Genomic DNA, 23,087 nt, shown 5'->3' on the forward strand with positions numbered 1-23,087 from the left:
GTTGGTTTCCCTTGCTTTAAATAATGCTTCTTTGCATACTTCTCTCCCTTTCGCTCCTCAGTACTCCACATCTTCTTTAAAACTTACTTGATGATCAATTGTAAATTAGTAATTTAATATTTTAAAAATTATTGTATTATTTTTTCATATTCAACTTTATATATGCATAGTGTCTCATTAAAAAGTTTAATGCACTCTCAAGCGGCAAGGTTGGAATCGCTTGCCCTCTGAACGTGGAACACGACCAGGTAAATGTTGTCGTGTCTAGTGCCGTGATTTGAAGGTGGTCAGCGAAACACACACTTCATAAATTAAAGGTTTCTAAAACAGATTCAAGTCATTTTCTGAAAAGTAATCATGGATATTTAAATGGACCTTTAATTTCTTTGCTCCCATTTATGAGACAAAAGATTAAGTCTGGTAGAATAGGAGTTATTTCACATTCCCATTAGGAATGTGGGTAATGTTCAAAATAAAGAACACATAATAAACACCATCCATGGTACTTCACTGTCTTGACGAGTTTCGTGATAAACACCTACAAATTTACATTTTAAGTCTCAAAGTTTATTATTCATCTATCTAGCACATAGAATTATACTTTTTTTTCAGAATTTACTAATCCAAATCTTTGAAAATGTACAATTATGAAATAAATTTATTTTTATAGAGTTAAAAACTTTTATATATATGCTTTTACTAAACAAATGTTATATTTTTTCTTTACAATTTGATTTAAACCTGCTTTGCTGCTTTCCAAATACTCTGAAAGTCAAACCTTACTCTTTCTAGATTGATCACTGCTCATGTCCCTCTGTGGAAACTTTCATAAAATCATGTTGTAATTTTTTAAACCAAGGGTATTTTTATTTGTACTATATTGAAAAGTACCTATGGAGTCTCTGGGCCTGAATTTCTTTTTTTTTTTTTAAAGATTTTATTTATTTATTTTTCCCCCCAAAGCCCCAGTAGATAGTTGTGTGTCACAGCTGCACATCCTTCTAGTTGCTGTATGTGGGATGTGGCCTCAGCATGGCTGGAGAAGTGGTGCGTCGGTGCGCGCCCGGGATCTGAACCCGGGCCGCCAGCAGCGGAGCGCGCGCACTTAACCGCTAAGCCACGGGCCGGCCCCTGGGCCTGAATTTCTAATCTTTAAATTTGATTCCTCTGTCTGCTTTTTTCCTCTTTGGTCAGACATCAGGAAAGCTGCACAGAAGGAAATGCGCTTGGAACTGACAACCATGAAGACGTGTCCTCCCGTCGGTTCCTTACAAAAACTTTTCCAAATTCAAACTGAACCTAGACAATTGGATTCCGTTTTCTGTTTTTGAAAATAATTCATTATCTTCAAGTCACTTTTGAGAATGTCTATGGCAACCTAATCTCAATGGTTCAAAAATAAAACATATATGAGAAAGTAGACAGATGTTAGCAATTAGTGAATTTAAGCAAAGGGTATATTGTGTTGAGTAAATTTATTCAATTTTCTGTAGGTTTGAAATTTTTCAAAATAAAAATTTTAGGAAAAGGAAGTTATCTGTAGTCCAAGTTCTTTTCACTTTCTTTAAAATGGCAAAGCGGGGCCAGCCCCGCGGCTTGGTGGTTGGGTGCGTGTGCTCTGCTACTGGCGGCCCCGGGTTCGGATTCCGGGCGCACACCGACGCACCAATTCTCTGGCCATGCTGAGGTGGCATCCCACATGCAGCGACTAGAAGGATGTGCGACTATGACATACAACTATCTAGTGGGGCTTTGGGGAGAAAAAGGGAAAAAAGGAAGGAGGATTGGCAATAGATGTTAGCTCAGAGCCGGTCTTCCTCAGCAAAAAGAGGAGGATTAGCACAGATGTTAGTTAGCTCAGGGCTGATCTTCCTCACCAAAAAAAAAAAAAAAAAAAAAAGGCAAAGTAAATTCGTTCTTACGTGAATAAGGCCATTGCAGCTCATGAAGTAAAAAGGGTTTCAAGACCCAACTTGTGATCTTTATTTAAGGAATGTAAGGTCACAAAACTCAGGTGCTGTTTCATCTGTAGCTGCTTCTATTTGTTTATAGTTTGACCTTCTCCATTCTGTCTCCAACAAATGGATGTTGATGTTCATATCTGTCAGGGTCTGACCATGTTTTCATTTTCATGTTGCATCAGGTTGTTACCTTAGTAATCAGTGCATTCCAGGAGAGTTGAACTGCATGTTTAGAACGTTGGAGTCAGGAAGCGAGTTAGATGTTGTGAGTGCAAAGCCTGGGGAGAGCCTGGCCCTGGATTCATGCTTAATGAATTGCTGAGTTTGCTCGCTGGAAGAGCTTCTCGTCTCTGCAGGCTGCCTTCTTCTGGCCTCATTTTGACCAGGGAGCTCTTGTTCATTATTGAAGATGGTCTCTGCAATGTCTCCCCCTGCCCTCCTTATAAGCGTGTAAAGTGCCACAGGAGTGAGGCCACGCTCCTGGACCCCTTTCATTGATGCATCCAGTCCAGCTCTGTCTGCTCAGAGCATAGCTGACTGTGAAATGACAAGAGGGGTGATTGTGGGTGCTCTGCTCCTTCCCTGCCTGTGAGACCTTTGCCAGTAAACCCTATTTTGCGTTTACGTCTTGTGTGCTGGGAATGTGTGTGTTTTCACTTTTTACAGGTCACCTGTCCTGCTCTCAAGGATCTCTCCTTTGAGTATTGTGGATTTACATGTGTACAGTCGATTCAGTGATTGATAGCTGTGTGACAAAGGGTGGATTACTTAACCACTCTGAGCTGCAGTTCTCTGTTTGTGGAGCAGGAGCAGCACATTTATAATGCCTGGCACATTCGTGAAGATGTCTAACATTATCACCACTTGTAATAAATGTTTTCTTTCTTCCTACCCATCTTTACCCTCTGAGATAATTGCTCCATATAAAGTTCTTCTCCGTGTTTAACTAAAATGTCCATGAGATAAAATAAAATGCTTTGTCAGAATGTGTGCACCTAACAGGTATAATTATTAAACACTGAAAAGCAATTTTATGCTCAAGGCCACTGCTTTTAGGTGGCTTGCTGAGGGAAGAGTTGGGGTGAAATGCAACCTGTGCTCTGCACCCCAAACCATGAACCCTCCCAGGGGACACTTCTCTAGTCTCACTTGGGTGCCCAGAGGTGACCCGATACACTGCAGTGTCTAATGCCTTTCTAACTGGCCTTTTATGCAGTTCAAGTTCAATTTTATTTTATTTTACTTTATTTTATTTTATTATTTTTTGTGTGTGTGAGGAAGATCAGCCCTGAGCTAACATCCATGCTAATCCTCCTCTTTTTGCTGAGGAAGACCGGCTCTGAGCTAACATCTATTGCCAATCCTCCTCCTTTTTTTTTCCCCCAAAGCCCCAGTAGCTAGTTGTATGTCATAGCTGCACATCCTTCTAGTTGCTGTACGTGGGACGCGGCCTCAGCATGGCTGGAGAAGCGGCGCCTCCATGTGTGCCCAGGATCCGAACTCGGGCCGCCAGTAGCAGAGTGCACGCAGTTAACCGCTAAGCCACGGGGCCGGCCCTCAAGTTCAATTTTAGATAAGGATTGTTCTTTGCTTGTAGGGTGGTGGTGGTTATAAATTTATTGGTTGATAGTTGTTCATTTGGTAGTTGGTTCAAATAAGATTTACGCATCTGATATACGAGTATTGCTGTTAGGATATAAAACAAAACTCAGCAATAATCTAGCCAAGTAAGATTAAGTCTCAGAAGGAGTGCTGATACTTTATATTATTGATTTTCTTTATTTATTACTCTTCTGAGAACTCCTTACTTTCTTTCTAATGGTTCTCAATACCCTTTCAGTAATCATTCACAGAGCTGCCCCTGCTGATGCCACCTGTGTCTGCCCAACTCTGTGTTCAGTGATGTTAGTCAGTGGCTTGAAATCTGCCATGGGGGGAGTATTTGTATCACAGATGTTGGCAAACACTATACATTAGGTCTTTTTATTTTTTTGGAGTGCCAGTTGTTAAGCATTTATCAGTGCTCTCCTGGTTGAATCACATCTTCACATCAATTCCTAGAAGTTGTTGGTATTCCTCCAAGTCACTGCTTTGACAGTCTGTTCGTTGCATCGATTTTTGTCTTTAACCTGAATGATCAAACTTCCAGTTTCCCCAGACGGATATCCGCGTGTCCGCCTCTCTCTGTTCTGCTTGCCCCCCCTCTCTATGAGCCCCCAGAACAGTTGTGATTTGGAGAGGTGCTTGAGTTGGTCTTCTCAGGTTACATTTCCCGGTATTTTCTTTCTTTTTGTTTTGCTGAGGAAGATTGCCCCTGAGCTAACATCGGTGTGAATCTTCCTCTACTTTATATGTGGGTCACTGCCACAGCATGGCTGATGAGTGGTGTAGGTCTGCCCCCAGGATCCGAACCCGCAAACCCGGGCCGCTGAAGTGGAATGCACCGAACTTAACCACTACGCCACTGGGCCAGCCCTCCTGGTGCTTTCCTAGTGACATTGCTTTGATAGAAACCCCAGGATTTTGACCTGAGGATGTGATTTAAAACTGACCCTTTCAAACTTAACAGTTCTATCAGAGAAGCAAGGCAGAATTGAGTGTTCTTGGGGATTTTTATTGTCAACGGTGACATAGACTTTTTTTTTTTTTTTTTTTTTTGGTGAGGAAAGATCAGCCCTGAGCTAACATCCATGCCAATCGTCCTCTTTTTGCTGAGGAAGACCGGCTCTGAGCTAACATCTACTGCCAACCCTCCTCCTTTTTTTCACCAAAGCCCCAGTAGATAGTTGCATGTCATAGTTGCACATCCTTCTAGTTGCTGTATGTGGGTCGCTGCCTCAGCATGGCCGGAGAAGCGGTGCATTGGTGCGCGCCCGGGATCCGAACCCGGGCTGCCAGTAGTGGAGCGCGCACACTTAACCGACAAGCCATGGGTCCGGCCCCGACATAGACTTTTAAGTGCATCGAGAAGAGACCGGCACCATAGCGGGACTCTCCTTAGGCGTGTGGAGTATAATACATGTGCTTCTGTTTTTAAAATACAATCTGTCTCTTGATGGCATTTCTTTAATCTGTCAGAAGAAACACGGTGTGTAATTGCACGTCTCTGACCTAGTCAAATACGTTTGACTCAACTGCTTTGACCCTTGTAACATTATTACTAGTGTCACAAATTTTCATGGTTTAATGATTCTTTTGAGAAGGTGAAATTTTATTAATATCGGATTTGCTAAACTCAAGGATATTTATAGGCACAAAACACCCCCCCACAATTCCATTTTTACAGAGAGTTCTCATATGTAGAGGTGGTTTTCAGAGTGATGGAGAACAGAGACGAAGCAGGATGGCCCAGCGAGGCGTGGGTTTCACATCTACTGTCCAGGGATGGCCAGAGCCCGGAAACACAACCCGCTGACACAGATCCGAGAGTCAGGCAATGAGGGATTACAGAGGGAAAGAAGAATCGGAATGAAAGAGCTATGAGACTCATTTTAGAAATTGCCTAGTGCCAGACGCAGGATTTTGAATAGAAAATAGTATTTGGTATTCAAAAGATTTCTCCAGTAAGGGGAAAAAAGGTAGTTCTGGCCCTTGGAAAGCTCATCTGAATAACAAAGGCTGAGCTGACTTTACAGGAAAGTGTGAAAGGCTCTGAATGTACTTCCCTTTTCTTTGTCTTTGTCTGAAGATTCTGCACATTGTTCATACACATTAAACATGTCCATGCTCTGCAGTCAGGGCATTAATGGATAGGTGTTGTGGCTTTTTAAAAATATACTTACCTTCTAATATTTTAAAAGTTATTTTAGTTTACAAAGTCTATTTTCTACCAAATGGAAGTACTACTGCCTGGTAAACTTTTTTTCGAGAGAGAAAATTCGCACTACTAGTAGTCCAAGTCAATCTGGTCTGTTACTTGGAGAAGAAATAAGCAGACAAGTGGATCCTCTTTTATCTGAACATTTCAGGAGTAAATATTTCAAGAGTTAACCAGTTTCTATCCCTGAATATGACCTAAAGAAATCTTTCAAACCTTTTATTTTTATAACTGAAAGTAACTAGTATCTGTTGTTTTATATTTTTATTTGTCCTATATATCATTTATGCAATTATTTTATACTAAAAATTGTAATGAGTCTTTTAGTCTGAAGGCATCTCTTTTTAGTAAATATTGATAAGACAATCTTTCATGTAAAATGAGCTGAAGTTTTTTAGTACATATGCAGATCATGAATTCCGGATTTAATTATATCCCAAGGGAACAACCTGAGGAAACCAACAAGTACTGACATAATTGGATCAAATTGTGTAATCAGAAGCAAATGATATGGTTATTAAATCTAATGAAGTGATTTCTCAGCATTTAATTCATTTCTCTGATTCAAGAAATTTTGGTAATAAGTGTGTTGAAATGGACATTCTAAGCAATCACCACTGCTAAATAGTTCTTTCCTCCAACTGTTTTCGTTTGGAAATGTTTTTAAAGGTTACACCTTAGAGCAGATAGTTGGTATCTTCTGGGACGTGGACGAGAGGAAAGATGGCAGGAAGTGAAGTGTGGGTCCTTATTAAATCCAGAAGGAAAGCAATGAAAGGGGCAAATTGCTTTTATAAAGTACTGTTCTCTTGTATCATGACCTCCATTTTACATAACATGAAAACTAACCTTAAATTGATAATATCTGTAAGTCATCAAAAGGATTAATATTACCAGTTCATAAAGATTTTGTTAAAATACATAGAAAAGAATAAGCTCTTGATAAATAGGTAAGTGAGATGAGTAGATAAATCTACTGGGAGTCTATGTGACCAGTTCACAAACAGGATATGTTCAATCTGACTAGGAATCTTAAATTCAAATAGAATAAGCAGCAAGACTTCTTGCTGGTCAGATTATCTAAGAGGTGTGTGTCTGTGTCTGTGTACGTAGGTAGGTAGGTATCGGGGCATCCAGTCAAGAACTGAGAAGGGTCTGAGATTTTATCCTATTTGCAAGCTAACAAGTTAGCCTGCTACAGTTTCATGGATGCTCACAGAAGACATGAGACTCCTGGGTCAGAGATGAAAGATTTTATTACTTTCAGCCCAGCAAGCAGCTCGAGCCTCAGCAGATTTGGTTCAGTTCCCCTCAATTCCCAAGACCCATGGAGGTGTCGCCAGTGGGCCCAAATGGAGGCCTGCATGCTCTGTGGGTTATGTTATAGGAGAGGAACCTGGAGCTTAGGAAACTCGAATCTTTTATAATGGGCGGTAAGGATGCCTGCCCTTTGCTTGGGAGGGAGATACTATCTCTATTCTCAAGACAAGCACATATGCAAGAGTCTGATGGAGAATTGTTTTCCAATACAGACAATAAAAGCTATGAAATGGACAGTTTAATCTGAGGCTGGTAGCGATATCGATTGGTTTGGTCCCTCTGGAAAGTAATTTGGCACTAAGTACCTTGAAACAGTCTAAATAGTGCAGTCTCTTCATTTAGAAATCATATTTGCTGGAGTTTTTAAATGTCCTATATTAAGTGAATTGATGAAATAGTAAATCATTAAAAGTGGTTTCTGTAAAATTTGAAATGAAATGATACATTAATTAAAATATATTTTATTTTTTATTTTTTTGTGAGGAGATCAGCTCTGTGCTAACATCTGCCAATCCTCCTCTTTTTTTGCTGAGGAAGACTGGCCCTGGGCTAACATCCATGCCCATCTTCCTCCACTTTATATGGGACACCACCACAGCATGGCTTGCCAAGCAGTGCGTCGGTGCGCGCCCGGGATCCGAACCAGTGAACCCCGGCCGCCGCAGCGGAGGGCTCACACATAACTGCTTGTGCTACCAGGCTGGCCCCAAAATATTTATATTTTATTACTATTACTATGTAAACAAAGAAAACTTAGACGACTTCAAAACCTGGCAGGAAATATCAAAGGTAGGGCGGAAAAGATAGAAATCATCTCATATCAGGACAATGTTGTCTCAGAGAGCATGGCATACTTGAATCACTATAACCAAACTTTTGTTCCAGGTAAGAAAGAAAACAGACTTGTTTTAAAAACCAAATGAGGGGCTGGCCCGGTGGCGTAGCGGTTAAGTTCACCTATTATGCTTTGGCAGCCCAGAGTTCGCTGATTCAGATCCTGGGCGTGGACCTACTCACCGCTCATCAAGTCGTGCTGAGGCGGCGTCCCACACAGAAGAGCTCAACTCTACAACTATGATATACAGCTATGCACTGGGGCTTTGGGGAGAAAAAAGAAAAAAAAAAGAGGCAGATTGGCAACAGATGTTAGTGCAGGGCCAATCTTCCTCAAAAAAAAAAAGGTAAAAAAAATGATATAAATCACGTTTTAGTTTTCTTTACATAGAAGGCGGTGTTGAGCACCTACTTATCACTTAGTAGTTGTGAGGCAAGTTTCCAAGTAGTTCACGTCAATTAGCTCGTTTGATCCTCATAGAAACTCAGTAGGTACTCTTATTCTTCCCAGTCAACAAATGAGTAAACTGAGGCACAGAAGTTATACTATTTGTCAAAATCATTCTGCATGCAGAATCCATATTTTTAACCACCAGGCTAAGGGGCTATACCAAATATAACACGTTTAATATTTTAAATTAGTGTATTTGTATAATATCTGAATTTTTGGCATTTTACTCACATTCTGGGCATTAAGGACAATGCAGCAATATACAGCTAATTAGTTTTATTAATGTTAATCTCTAAATTTATTATAAACTTTTGAACCATGATCTAAAATTGAGCATTCAAGCTAATTGTCATTGCTCTTTACTTTGTGTCAAACATATAATAGGTTTCGTTTTATTTGAGAAAACACAATCTCTTGATCCCCAGGAAATCTACCAACCAGCTTCTTCTTCATTGAATTCAACTAGAAAATTGAGTGAAAGCAAGATATTTTTTTTGGAAAGCTACTTACTTTATCGAAGCCATTTACTGGTTTCAGATAAGTTGATGACTAATGTTGCATTTATGAAATTATGATATTGCACTGGAAAGTAATAAACCAGTGCAAATTCTAATATATGTTTACGTGAGTGGATTTTGATATAGGACCCATGTGTTGCTCTTTACTTGTTTATTAGCAATTTAAAATAATGAGGTGTAGAACTTTTGGGACTGCAAATGTTTTCTTCATAAGCCCTTCAAAATTAATAATGGTGAGATATGTATTTATCATCAAAGGGAAGAGGGTAAAAATAAGCATCTTGATTACTTTTGAAAGCCCGGTTAGGTTTTTGTGGGCCACAGAGCCCAGTGATGACCTTGACAAGTGACTCTTCTTTGTTCTTCATTCCATTCTTACTTTCATTCTGTTTAATTGAAATTTCTTCTAGTTATTTAATTTATTTGATATGGCATCTTACCAGTCTTTTTCTCATCTTAAATTCTTCTGCCATTCAGAATACCACACCGAAACATTGATTTTTTAAAAATATCTGTGCTTGATTTCTGACTGATGAAATATGATATGCATCAATATCTATGAACAGTCTCATCTTTGTACATCCCTGTAATGTCCTATTTTCTTTATAGGCCCTTGATTCTTTGCAAAGTCACTTTTCAGAGGAAGTATAATGTAGTGATATTATGTAATAAAACGTAGTTTATAAAAGTATTGTAAGATTTTTTTAAAAAAAACAATAAAAATAACTTTTATTTCTAAAAGATTTTATGCTCGTTGTAAAAATACTTAATGTTATAAAGACACAGTAAAAATCACTTGTAATCCTGTTGCCCAGATATAACCACTGGTAAGATGTTCTGATGTTCATTATTTATATGTTTCTCCTAAAATGAAAATTCGTACAAAAAATATTTTAATAGTAATTCTCACTCTATATGAAAGTACATTTATTATACGTTCAGAGTTTAATGTTTACAACCTAAATGTTATTATATTTTCTTTTCTCTCAGATCCTGGCCCTGACACTAACCAGTTGGCTGGGGTTACATTCATTACTTACGAGTTCTGGGTCACTCTTTTTTTTTTTTTTTTTTAATGAGTTTCCACCAACCTACAGACCCATGATCTTAAGAAACAATTATTGTTGTTTTAAACCACTGAGCTTTGGGTAGTTTGTCACACAGCATTATTGTCACAACACTGAGTAGTACAGAGGGGAGGTAGGAAATATGCTTCTCTACTTCTCATGCCTTTTTTTTCCTGAGTGAAATAGAGGGAAAAAACATGGTGAAACTGAGGAACCACAGACCTTGATGCAGTTTTCAGAATCCCAGCTGTGCCACTTCAGAGAAACATGAACTCTTTTCTAGGCCTAATTTCCTCATGATAAGAATTCCTACCTTGTTGGGAGGATTAAATGAAAGAGTGTATATACACTTTATGGTGCATTCTAGATGTTTGGTAAAATTGGTTCTTCCTCTTTTCCCTAGAAGTTTTATTTTTGTATATGAGGTGCTTTGCGTGTGAGTGATATCCACGAGTCCATCACAGCAACCTTAGGAGACAGATGAAGGTGAATTTCCTTTGTTCAGATTAAGAGAGCAGGGCCTGGTGAGATGCATGAGGACGTGGCAGAGGTGGGTCTCATCCCCAGGTCAGTTGTTCATTAAACCTCTGAATGTGCTGGGGGATCCAGTATATTTCTAGATATAATTTCATGGAGTGTTCAGAGGTAAACCTAATTAACGAATACTTTGCATGTCAACAACACAGTTTTGTCATCCAAACTACATTGTGCTCAGAGCGTTGCTACTTGTCACGTGGTTATGTTGCTCAGTTATGTTTGGAAAAAAGACTTCGCACATACTTAATTCATTGAAAATTCCATATATTTAGTTTACTGAAATATGTTTAAGAGTTGTGTTGAGGATTAAATTGAGGTTGCATTGAGGACTAAAGAAGTGGATTCTTTAGTAACTGGCACATCGTAAGTCCTCAATATATACTAGCAATTATCATTTTTTATTTTTTGTTATACGTTTTAAAATTTATGTTTTTTGTGCTTAAGTGATTTGTGCTTATCACTAGCGAGAAATATTTGTTTAGATTTTTTATGTCTTGTTGATATGTTTACTTAAAAATTAATTTAGTTCCTACCTTAATAAATCAATTATTAATTTTGAAATCACTTTTAAGCCAAGGAGAAATTGATTTTTTGAATGAAAATAGTTATATATGGTTTTTTAAAAATACGATTTTTTAATATACCACTGAGTAAGATAAGTATTATCTACTTACCCATGTATTACTTATTTCACCCCAATATAAAACATTTCAAAATGTCACCTCAATAAGGATTAGAATGTTTTTGTTAGAAAGGCAAGATTGGTCAGGTTACAAAATCCATACATTTCAACAATCCATAAGTCAGAGTATTTTTTCAGGAATGTTGAAAAGAAAACACATGAGTGTTATTCTGGTAAGCCAGCCACCCCTGAAACCAGATTGACTAGACTGATTAAAATCATGTCACCTAGTGGGTGGCCACTTGGCCATTAGTGTGTGGTGGGGGAACTGTGAATGGTGCAGGGGCACTTCGTGCAAAACAAGCAGCCTCAATATTGCAGAAGTGGTGATGGATACTTGAGTGGTATCTGTTTGGGATAAATATGGATACAAGTGAGGCAGATGATGCCAGGTGGGATGCTAGGGTTAGTTATTGAATTCAGTGATTCTTAGCGTTCATATGTAAGGCTTCTTTTGTGTATCTTGGAGCAAAGGAAAAATGGAAGAAGCAAGTGAAGAAGAAGATTCCAGTATATGGCTGGATATTGGACTAGAGCTCTTCCAACACTATTCCTCCTTGGCAGAAAACTCTAATAATCTATGAAAAGTAGACTTATGTATTGGAACTTAATTTTGAGATGTCACTCTGTATGTAACAGGTGCAAAGATAAGTACTTTTTATTGTTCTCTGTAGTTAGATAGCTTTCATAAATCAGCACCATCTGTTCTTCTTTTAAAGACTTCTCTTGCCTTGGGTTGTGTGGAGTCATGTTGTGTAGGTTTCAAGACAGGAAATGTTTCATTTCTGTGTAAATGGAAATTTCATGGACTGTGTTAAGTACTATGTTTGGTATTCCATATGATCAGTATTCACTTGAGATGAGAATGTTAGGAATCCAGTCGAGGGGATGAAGCTCACATATAATATTCAGCATCATGGGTCCTGAATACTTCTTCATATAATCCAGAATTATTTGGTGTGGAGATCTGGGTTCTGTGGAGCACAGTTTATATTATAATGAACTGCACTGCGTTTAAAAGTATAGCAGCTATTAATTTCTCTCTACAATATGAGAAGATATTTTTATTTTAAAAGGTCTTATTTATTATCTAGTATTGTCTGTCCTTAAAAGTATTTGAATTAGGTTTTTTTCTTGTGTTTTTACTGTACTGGAATATAATGATCATGAAGTAAAATTATATTACACATTTCCTGATTTTGTGTCTTTAGAAGGTTGCTGTAGATTTATCATTTTCAGTTGTGAAGTCATCCTTCCCCAGAAGTTTTCAATTGTTTTCCTAGTGTGATGGGAAATTACTTTTCCCTGGCGATTTGACCAATTAATCAAGTAGTGGCAACATTAACACAAAAGCTTTCTGGAGTTCTGCTTGTGATATTTAGGGGACTTGGAAACAGATTCCCCTGGGAATTATTTTCCACCAAATGTGATCCCCAAAAAAGTGGTTTAATTAATGCTGTCAACATCCAAATAAATATTTTCTCTGGGATACTCTAGCTCATTAATAGTTAACGTCTCTCATTGAATTTGGAAAATCTTGGAGACACTCTAAAAAGTGTGAAGACCATTTAGTTGAGGATTTTTATAGCAATATAATTGAACCAATTAAGTGATTTTACTGTTAAGAATAATGGTAAAACACTTGAGGAAAAGTATTGTAAATTTGTTTATCAGGGTATCATCAGAAATTTCATTTCCTTTAGTGCTTCCTAAACAATAAAATTCAAAGATAGGTATGTGGGAAATTTAAGTAGGCAAGTATAACTTGAGTATTTTATAAAAGGTTTTTAAAATGATAAATTATTTCTTAAAATTGTAGGCTTTTCTTTCAAGTAATAACTATTCAAAATATTTAGTTCCTTGGAGCTCTGAGCTGGAGTGCAGAGATGCAGCTGGTTGGTTTGCAGGTGAAGTGTTATTATGTGCCTGTGAGGCAGACAGTGTGCTTTTGTTTTACTTGTTTTGTAAGCAAACCAGTTACAGAATTTGTCCTCTTATCTTATATGGTGAGTGATGCAGGCAGGATTCAGTTTTTAAGTGTTCTAGTCACAAATCCAGTGCTTCTTTGCAATGACATCCACTTAAGTTTTTGGATGTCTTTTTTTCTTTTTAATCTCAGTATGTTGAGCAGATATTTAGTACTTAAGTAGGAAAAAATACACTAGATAATTTTTGAAATTAAAAAGATAATTTGGAGTTTAACCAAACTTAGTTTTCTTAAACACATAGCTCATGCAAGTGCTTGTGATTTCGGAATGTAGCCTCCATTGGTCCTGTAGGGCTTTTTCAATTGAGGGTTAGTCTTTATAAGTATTTTGGAAGAGAGTAAGATTATTAATTTTTAGGAAGCAGAGAACAAATAGTTCACATAATGCTTTTATCTCCACTTGTCTAATACGAATTTCTAACTTGATCTAAAACTCCTCCTTCTTACCCAAGCTTATCAAATATGCATTTTCTCTCATTTTTTCCTCTCCTTTGACTGCTTTGGCTCCTCTATCTTTTTAAAAAATTTGCTTAGATCAGTATAATAGGGTAGGTAAAGGGTTAACAAAATCTTTTGCCTTTTCTGCTGAGAATTTAAACTTTGGTTATTTTTTGGCTCCCTTTCTCTGGAAACCTGATAAAGGATTCCATGACTGTTGTTGTATGGTAGAAGTGACCTCTGATTGGTAAATTGCACCTGGACTCAAAAAACTAACTATCTGACAAGCAGCTGTGCCTATGGTGTTGTTGTAAGAGATACTGGCTTCTCTGGGGCATGAGACTTGTAAGCCAGAGTAGTGCTTGCTTCCAGCTGATGGGAGTCTCTTTTCCTGCACCTGAGCTGTCAGCCAGGGGGACCCACAAGAAGAGCTCATGGGCAGCTGTGCAGACCACTCCTTCCAAGGACAAAGGCAGGATGCTGCTTGCTGGCAAGTTGGGTTTCCTGCCTTATGTCCTTTGGAGTAAATCTGATGCCAGCTGGCCTCTGGGGGTCTTGAGAGTGGATGTTTAGTGGGACCTAAAGAGCCCTTCTTCCCCTTGGTGGGCATTTCAAATGTGTAGTCAGAATGCACATAAATAAATAACACTTGAAGACTTTTAATGAAAAACTAGCAGTCTCTCTGTCCTACTGCTGCTGCTTCCCCCACCCTCTCTCCCCAGAGGCTACAACTTTCAATTTATGCAGATGTTGGTTCTGATATTTACTTCCCTGTGTCTAAATAAAATATTTATGTTGCTCTTTCCTGGTTACCAGTTATTGACATCTGTTGACTTGCCATTAAGAAAGATGAGACTTTCTCCTTTTATGCCCCTTGCACTTTCCCTGTTCCCATCCTCTCAGTGTTGTTACATCAGAAGTCTGAGTTAAATCAGTGGCCAGTGTCACATTATATGGCAATGTAAGGATGCTCACTGAATAACCAAGCAGGTACTCTGATGAAAATTCCTCTCCTACACATTTTCTTCTGTTGTCCCTGGAGATGATTGCTTTGACTTTTTGGAATTTGTTTTGTTTTCTCTATATGTGTCTTTAATTTTTTCCCCCACATTCTCTATCGAGTCTGTTAAAATATTTCCCAGATGTTCCAGAATATCAGACCAATTGTTAATTACTTTTTTCTCATGGAGATTGACTTCCCAGACCTCTCCATCCTGCTGCTCTAATCTGAACTGGTTTTTGCTTCTCTGGGCTGTCTTTTCACCATATTCTGGGACTTTCCTTGGGTTCTATCTATCGTTTTATTGAATTTCCTGGATTTTGCTGGAGCACATCCCAAAACAGCTTTATATGAAAGGGTCTGTGGGAAGTAAAGACTTTGCATGTGTGAAAAATTTTTTCAACTTTCACTCTTGATTTGTTTGTTTGGTTGAGCATCGAGTTCTATACTGAAAAATAATTTTGTCCTTGATGTAGAAGGTGTGACTCTTTTATCTGTAGAATTTAATGTTATTGTTAAGAACACATTGTTGTCATAGAGTGTTTGTTAATGATATTCCTAGTTTTAGTTTGCTAGTAATTATACAAATGCTATCATTTGGCAATACTTAGGTTAAACTTCTGTTGGGAGATAATTCTCTATGGTTCTCTTGCATTTTTGTACATCTTGGGAACAGAGGCCTTTGTTCTGGACTAGCCTTTCGAGAATGTATGTGTGAACAACCTTGGGACCCAGGCATAGTGTCTCCCTCCATAACAAAGAGCAGGCCTGCTCACTGGCTGTGTAGAAGATTCGGGTTCTCTAAGCTCAGGTTTCTTCTTTGTGTGACAGTGTCCCCTGACCCTCCTCACATCGCCTTGTGAGGACGTTAGCTCGAGGAACCAGTGCATAAAAGGATGATACTCTGGCTAATGCAGTTGCTGTAGTGAACTGTCCTTTGTCTCTGACCCGCGGGTCCCCTTTCCTCTGCCAGCATCCATGAAGCTATGGAAGACTAACTTATGAGCTTTCAAGTAGGGTAAAACCATAGACCCTTCAAGTTCTTGACATCAGTTTCCTCAACCAGTAACCCATGATGTTTCCTCCTCCTGTCATTTCCTTGATTGAATGCAGCATTTAGTTGTTTATTTTTTGATTTCTCATTCCAAAGGCATTTTACAATGAAAGTACTTTGTATACAGCAAAGCACAACAAATAGCAGGTTTTTTGCAGGTTTATAAAATGTAGATGATATATTTAGTATTTAATTGTGTAGGTGATATGTTTTATATTGTATTACAAGGCACAGAGTATGAATGGATGAATATATACTCTTAAAAGTTGTGTAACATCATTGTGTAACATTAGCCTAAAGCATTTAGTGAGGTATGTATTTATTATTAATGTCTCTTTTCAATAACAGCTAACATTTATTGGGCAATTACTGTGTGTCAGGTACCATGCTATGTTTGTGACTTGGGTTATCTTACTTATTCCTCTGAGTAGTCCTAAGAAGAAGATGTTTTTATTGTTCCTTTTTTTTTTTTTCAAAAGAAGGGATGGAAACACAGAAGGGATATATAACTTGCCTAAGGATATAAAATTGGCAAATGGTGGAGTTGGTGTTCACACCCAGGTCTGTTTAACTCTCGAACTCACACTCTTAACCACTATGCTCTGCTATAAAATGGAGAGAAGGGAAAGAGTAAAAAGTATATTGACTCGCCTGGAAATTTTTTAACACTGTGTAGTTTAATACTATAGCCCTTCAGTATTGACTTGACATAATAACCAAGCTTCATTTACTATGGTTATAATGGAATTCAGTGTATAACTCTGGCTAAAAGTAACTATGTTCAGTCACAGCTTAAAAAAAGTACCAAACAACAAAGGAAAGCAATAGAGGAGCTGATAGTCACACATCCAGAAGTTGGGAAATTCTGAGCTGTGGTTCCCACAGCAATGCCGCTCAGCCTTCCGGCAGTGAATGTTACAATCTAAACTGAACGAACGCCATGTGCAGCTGCGTGAAATACTATTCTACATGCTCTTGGGGGCCTGATAATAGCCACTGTGGGAACAATGAATGTGTAAATTATCAGTTACTGTTTTATCCCTGTAGTTTGGGGCATTTCATTTATGTGGCTGTTACATAGTACAGCTTAGGTGTTTCAACTGGTTATGCATCGTGGTGACATTTCAGTGGTGCTTAAATTATTAATGAATCCTGAAACAAAATGTCTTTGACTTGTAAGATTTTTTTAATGTTTTCCATCTGATTTATAAACGATCGCTTTGCTCTCCTCCCTATCCCCACTCCCAATGGGAAAACATAGTTTTGGCAGTTCATGTTTACCTTCAAAGTGTGATTCTTAGGCAGGTTCAAGATGCTAGTTAACCTTTGAAATGTATTATGTGCTGGTGCTTAAAAGAGATAGATGGCTAAGAAGTGTATATTAGAGCCTCTCAAAACACAGGATCATCAGTCTTCAAGTAGCTTGGCTTCATGCAGTGCACTGCCATTGAGGACGCACGGAGCCTGTCTACAGCTCATTGAAAACCTCGGTGCGTTCAGCTTCTTATTTTGGTAGATTCTCAGAGGAAATATCAATTGGGCAGTACCAACTGCTCTGTCTTGCCTTAATATTGCTTCAATAATTTAAAATATTGTTTGACACTGTGTCTTGAACCTATAACTTTTGCTTATCATTTTGTTGATTGATGCCTCTGTTGATGGCATATAAATTTTTACTATGAATCTCTCAAATACATGATTAAAACTATGAAATTTTTCTCTAATAGTCGACTCTGGACTATAGGTGGTTTAATAAGTTCACATATAAAATGACTGTTATCAAATTTATATAGTAGAAGGCATAAGCCTAACAAATTATATATATACATAAGTTATACACATAAACTTCCAAGAAATAGATTAGATAAATTTTATTTTGTTGTATTTAGAAACTTATTACCCCAAAGATTCCTAGGAATGATTTTGTTTTCCTTCGTAAAATATTTACAGAGTACCTACGAAGTGCCAGACAGTGTGGATCTGAGGTGAAGCACGTGTGAGCCTCTTAGCCACTATGCTTGGAGATTCTGAGTCTTTTCTAAGTATTCTAATTTGGTGAATAAGACCATTGATATCAGAGGGGCATGTTTATCATTATTCAAATAATCCTGAAAAGCCAACTTAACTGTTATTGAACTCCTTGATGCAAAGACAATGGCCAAGATTATAAAGTAAGGCATATTCCTGGGTGGCATTTCATTTATTTTTATGAAGCATCACATTTATTGCACATGCATCTTTTGGAGTACCAGCATACTTACTCTTACTCAGTTTCTACAACATGGGGGAACATCATTTTTATAAAATATTGCCTTTGTAAAAGGAAGAATAAAAGGTGGGGGTTGATTGGATTGATGTTCATGCCTTTGCCTGTGCTTGGTCCTTCATAACAGAAGTGGTTCTTTATGGCTAAGACCTTAGTTCCTTTACAGATACCTCTCTATAATCACTCAGTTGGCTTGGGGTAACTTTGTGTGAAATTTCACAGGACGAAGGATTTAAGTCTAGGAATGTACTTATTGCTGGCTCATTTTGACAAGCTGTGTTAGTAGGAACTGAGGAGCTGACAAATACGACTTTGAAGATTGTGGTAGTCGTTAAGGTTTATAATGATCTCAATAGTAAAAATTTTAAACATGAATCCCCAGTGTCGTGTACATTTCTTTATTAATATAGCATTGTAGTAATATATAATTACTTCCTAAAACATACATCAAAAAGTGAAATAAAAATAAGAAAGTTAATGTAAGTAGAAGTTCTAGTGGTTTCTTTCTGTATTGCAGTGGTATCTTGTTCACTTTCTGGGATATGCTAACTCAGGAGACTATTTGCTTTAAAGTGCAGCTTTTCATATACACATACCCGTCTTATCATTAAAGGTCATCCTCCCTAGAGGAAAGACCTAGTTAACATGATCATAGTGCCTATTAGACTCTAGTTTTACCCAGTTTCCTTTCACATTATAGAAATAAACCTAACACAGAGCGTACTTCTCTTTGTGTTGTGCTGTCTCCCTAGGATGAGGATGGTACAGAAGAAGACAACAGCCGTGTTGAACCGGTCGGACATGCTGACACTGGTTTGGAGAACGTACCCAGCTTTTGTCTGGAGTAAGTTACTGATGATTTTAATGAAATTTGTAACATACATGTAGCATCACTGTTAACAGCAAGTATTCCAAAAGCATATGGCATGTGGAATGTTTGTGCTTAGTTAAAAATATGCCTTGCATTGGTTTGTTTTCCAAAAAGCGTCTTTTGTCTATTGAGTTAATTGTCTAATGTAAGAAGTGTAGCATGGAGATTCACATGTACCTGTCCTGAGTTTCATACCTAGGAAAATACTATTTTATATTATAATTTAATAGTATTTGGCTGAAAATGTCTGTCATGTTAACAGCACTGTAACTGTTTTCACATTGCTTTGTATGTCAGTATTTTGGTTTGTTCTTCAACTTTGCTAAATTAAAAAAAATTGTAGACATACTTTACTTGAAAAACCAGTTGGGTCATGTAAACGATAGTCATTTTAGTATATATTTTTTTGAAGAAATAGAATCTCTCAAGATATTTGATGAAAAATTAGAGGTCATAGTTTAGGGACCTTGAATGAGATTTTAAGTATAAAATCTATACTTAAAGAAAAACTTTACCATATTATCACAACTTTACAATTATCTTAAATATTGGCATGTTTAAATGGAAGGTGTTCTCAGGACTTCTTAGAGCAGAAAGGGCAGTCATTCTGAATTTTTTCTTTGATTTTGGGTAAAAGTTGGAGGGTTTAGATATTAACATTTAAACTCTTAATTCTGTCTTCTCTTGGTCTTCTGAGGGAAGGCTCTAAGAACCTTCTCAGTGAGATTAAATAGGCTCTAGAATCAGATTGTTTGGATATACAGTAGCCAGCACTCTCCAAGTATTTACATTTAAGCACTACTTGCCATGTCGTAGTTATTTTTAGAAAGACTGTGGAATAAAAGAAATTTATTAAAGTTACCGTATTATTCTTAGTTGACAATCCAATCATTAAATAGATGTTCAAGTGATACTAACAGTATCTAAAATAGGATGTTACAAAGTTCTATGAAAATATTAAAAAAAGTAAAATCCATTTAAATAGTATTACTTGAGTAAAATATTTTGTCAGTACGGCAAAATTTTTATTTTGTCTTAGTGTATGTAGTTAAACCTATGCACATATTTTCAGTTTTGTTTTTATTTGATATCCTTATCTTTAATTTTCTTTAGCCTTTGCCTTATATAATCAGGACATTCATAGTATCAGGTTTTTATGTAAGAAATACAGTTGAAGAATTGGCGTTTTCCATTATATAAAAACTGTACTGTGATCTTAGACAAATCCATTTGGTAATCATTTATAGTTGTCCAGGTTGCTTAAACTAGATATTTAATTGAAATGCTGTTTCCAAATATTGATTGTTAGATGAATATTTCTTAGATTTCTGTGCAATACGCACATACACAGAAAAATCAACAAAGAAAGTAAAATCTCATTTAAATGGTTTAGAAAATTTACATTCTCCAAATTACTAATTTTCATTAATAAAAAATAAGTAATTACTATTATTATATTAATAGTAAAGTACTTTAGTTATTTAACAGAAGTAACTTCATGTTACTTCATATAAATATCTTCATGACTTTAAAGTTCAATTACAAAGACTTTTATGAAAATTATTTAATTTTTAGCAGATATCTATTGGTTTTGAGAAAGGAGTTTTATAACCTGCACATAAACTGCGCTCACAGCAGTTTAGGAAATGGTGACCTGACTTGTTGTGGAGCAGTGGGAAGTGAGGGTAGCTGGGTCACATCTGGACTGTCCCCTACAGGCGCAAAAACTTTGACCTTATTGGGTTATTGGAAGGGTCAGTGATGTGACATATATGGGAGCACTTTGTAAATTATAAAGTGCTATGCAGCTGCAACACCTTTATTCAGTTAATCTTCATAGTCATTGAAACAGGTATTGGGATGGAAAATTTTGAGTGGACGTCTAGAGATTTGAGTTACAAAATGTGTACTTGAATTACACAGAAGAGAGTGGTCCGAGAGAAATGGTTCTGTGTCATTTTTAATGTAGTTATTTCTGATGATTGCTCTCCCTCCGTGCCATCAGACTAGTGTTCAGGTATGTAGTGTTTGATGTTGCCTCCATCACCATGCTTATATTCCAGAATGTGTATGTATATGCGTGTGTGCTGGTGGGATTTTTGTTTTGTTCTCTTTTTGTTGTTTCTTATGTGTCTCTATTGTTGTGGTTTTGGTTTTGCTTGCTTTTGGTTTTGGTTTGTTTACAGTCCATGTTCATGCTCCCTCATTCATCGTTGTCTCACAGTGATATGGTAAAGCTCGTACAAGTCTCCAACGATGGAGGGCCTCTGGGAATCCATGTAGTGCCTTTCAGTGCTCGAGGCGGCAGGTAACGTATCTCGGAGGTTTTTAATTGAATCGTAATGTGGAGTGTTTTATCTTCGTTTATGCTCAGACTTAGAGTGGTGTGGATTTAGCCTATGCTTAATAGAAACATTTTCATTGGGGGGCAACTGGTACTTCGTTCATTTGTATCCATCATAATCACAGAAAGCACTTAGGCTGATGAAGAAATCAAGCATTTAAACTATCCTAATAATTTTATTGTTCATCACATCCATGTAAACATTGTACTTTGCTGTAAATTGATGATAGACTTGACAGTCAGAACTACAGCTGAATTTGCAAAGTTAAGGCAGAGCTTAAAGCAATTTTCTGGAAATATTTATCCGATAAAAATTGTCTGGATAACTTAGATAATGATTCATTTTAAGTTCATTTTTATGTTTATTTAGTTCTTTAATATTATAAGATTTTTATGATTACATTTGAAATTTTAAAAAATTAGACAAGCTATAGATTTATTTCCTACCATGTGGCTTGTGGCTCCTTGCCTTCAATCTCTGCACACTCAGATTTCAAAATTTTGTATTGTTTGTTAATATGACTTCATTACTTTATAGAACATGTATCCTTAAATACTTTAAATGTTATACGAGCTTCTTTTATTCTGCTGCTTTTTTGTCTGTGAAAGAACTATTGTTTGTTTTATGGTATTCAAATACTATGAATTGATTTTGCAACTAATAGTTGATGGGCTTCTGTCATGGACATCAAGTGAAGAGCATCTCACATCCTCCCCCAGCAGCGTTAACCTGCACACCATTAAGTTGTTGAAGCTTAATCACATCCTCTCATTTACCCGTCTAATGATTACCGAATGAAAAAGATTTGTGAACTATTTGGCTTCTTACTTTGAACTTCTTCTTTTGTTATTGTTATCATTTTTTTTTTTTTTTTTTTTTTTTAGTTTAACATCCTTTACACTGGGGGAAGCTGGAAAGTAGCCTTAGACTAGTGACTGAGAACTTAGAACGTAAACTGTTGCTGAGGATTTGTAAGCATCTAGCATGTGGTAAAAGACAGGTGGAATATCAGTTACAAGCGTGTGATTCAATTATCTGTTTACTTTTTTTAAGTGAGTATCTGAACAGTTGTATTGCCTTCCTGCTGTATGTTCCTAACTGTGGCAAGTCCAAATTTCATCTTCTTGGTAAAGCACATGCTTTTTGGAATGTCTGGAAGCTTTGACTTACCTAGAACTCTGCTGGAGTAGGAGGCTTGACTGTTCGCATTATGTCACAGGATGTGAACGTCACTGTGACTGTTAGGGCAGTGTTACAGTCACCAAGCTGTGGCTGCTTTCGCTTTTCTCCTCCTCCTTCTCTTTTTTTAGTTTTAAACTTTGGAGAAGCATTGAAATTTCTTCAAAGAACTTTCAATTAAACAAGCTTAGTTGTTTTCAAAATGGCCCTAGCCTTTATTTCCTTTAAAAAATATAATTTTAAATGACTTCAAAAGTTAAATCTTTTTTTTCCATTTATTTCATGAATATAAAAAAAAGATAAGATAAAATGCATGTATTATAGCTTCCCAATATTAATGTGCCTTTAACTGCCTGTGGAATATAACTCATCACAAATGAGATTTAACTGTGCCTGTACAAGCTTTGAACCAGTATTTCTATTACAAACACGTTATTTTCTGTCATTTATTACACATTTCTTACCTCAGCGTGAAAGGATGTTAGGATAAAATAAGTAGATGGAAAGTCTAAAGCAAAAGGAGAATAAGATAGAAAAATAAACCTACTAGAGATTAATCAATGAAAGGCATTTCACAAAATCCACCACAGTTACTGGTTACCATGGTAATTAGTTTCAATATACAGAACATATTCAAGTAGATGAGTGTCCCTGTGCAGAACTAGAAGTTGTTTTATAGCTGAGTCATTTTGTGTGTGTGTGTGTGTGTGTGTGTGTGTGTGAGGAAGACTAGCCCTGAGCTAACATTCGTTGCCCATCC

The 23,087-nt window shown here is 37.0% G+C and overlaps 1 protein-coding gene across 19 annotated transcripts in view; it reads left to right on the forward strand.

Moving 5' to 3' along the window:
- Positions 1–23,087, forward strand: part of PARD3 (par-3 family cell polarity regulator) — a 623,149-nt gene that overhangs the window by 329,319 nt on the left and 270,743 nt on the right. For all 19 annotated transcript variants that reach the window (XM_087420636.1, XM_087420634.1, XM_087420623.1 and 16 more), the window contains 2 exons: positions 18,685–18,776; positions 21,028–21,111. In XM_087420636.1, the coding sequence (XP_087276762.1) occupies positions 18,685–18,776; positions 21,028–21,111 (176 nt within the window). The remainder of the gene's footprint in view (positions 1–18,684; positions 18,777–21,027; positions 21,112–23,087) is intronic.

The sequence above is a fragment of the Ceratotherium simum genome, chromosome 32 (assembly GCF_057802395.1).
Source record: "Ceratotherium simum simum isolate JZ-2026a chromosome 32, ASM5780239v1, whole genome shotgun sequence".
Classification (NCBI taxonomy): domain Eukaryota; kingdom Metazoa; phylum Chordata; class Mammalia; order Perissodactyla; family Rhinocerotidae; genus Ceratotherium; species Ceratotherium simum.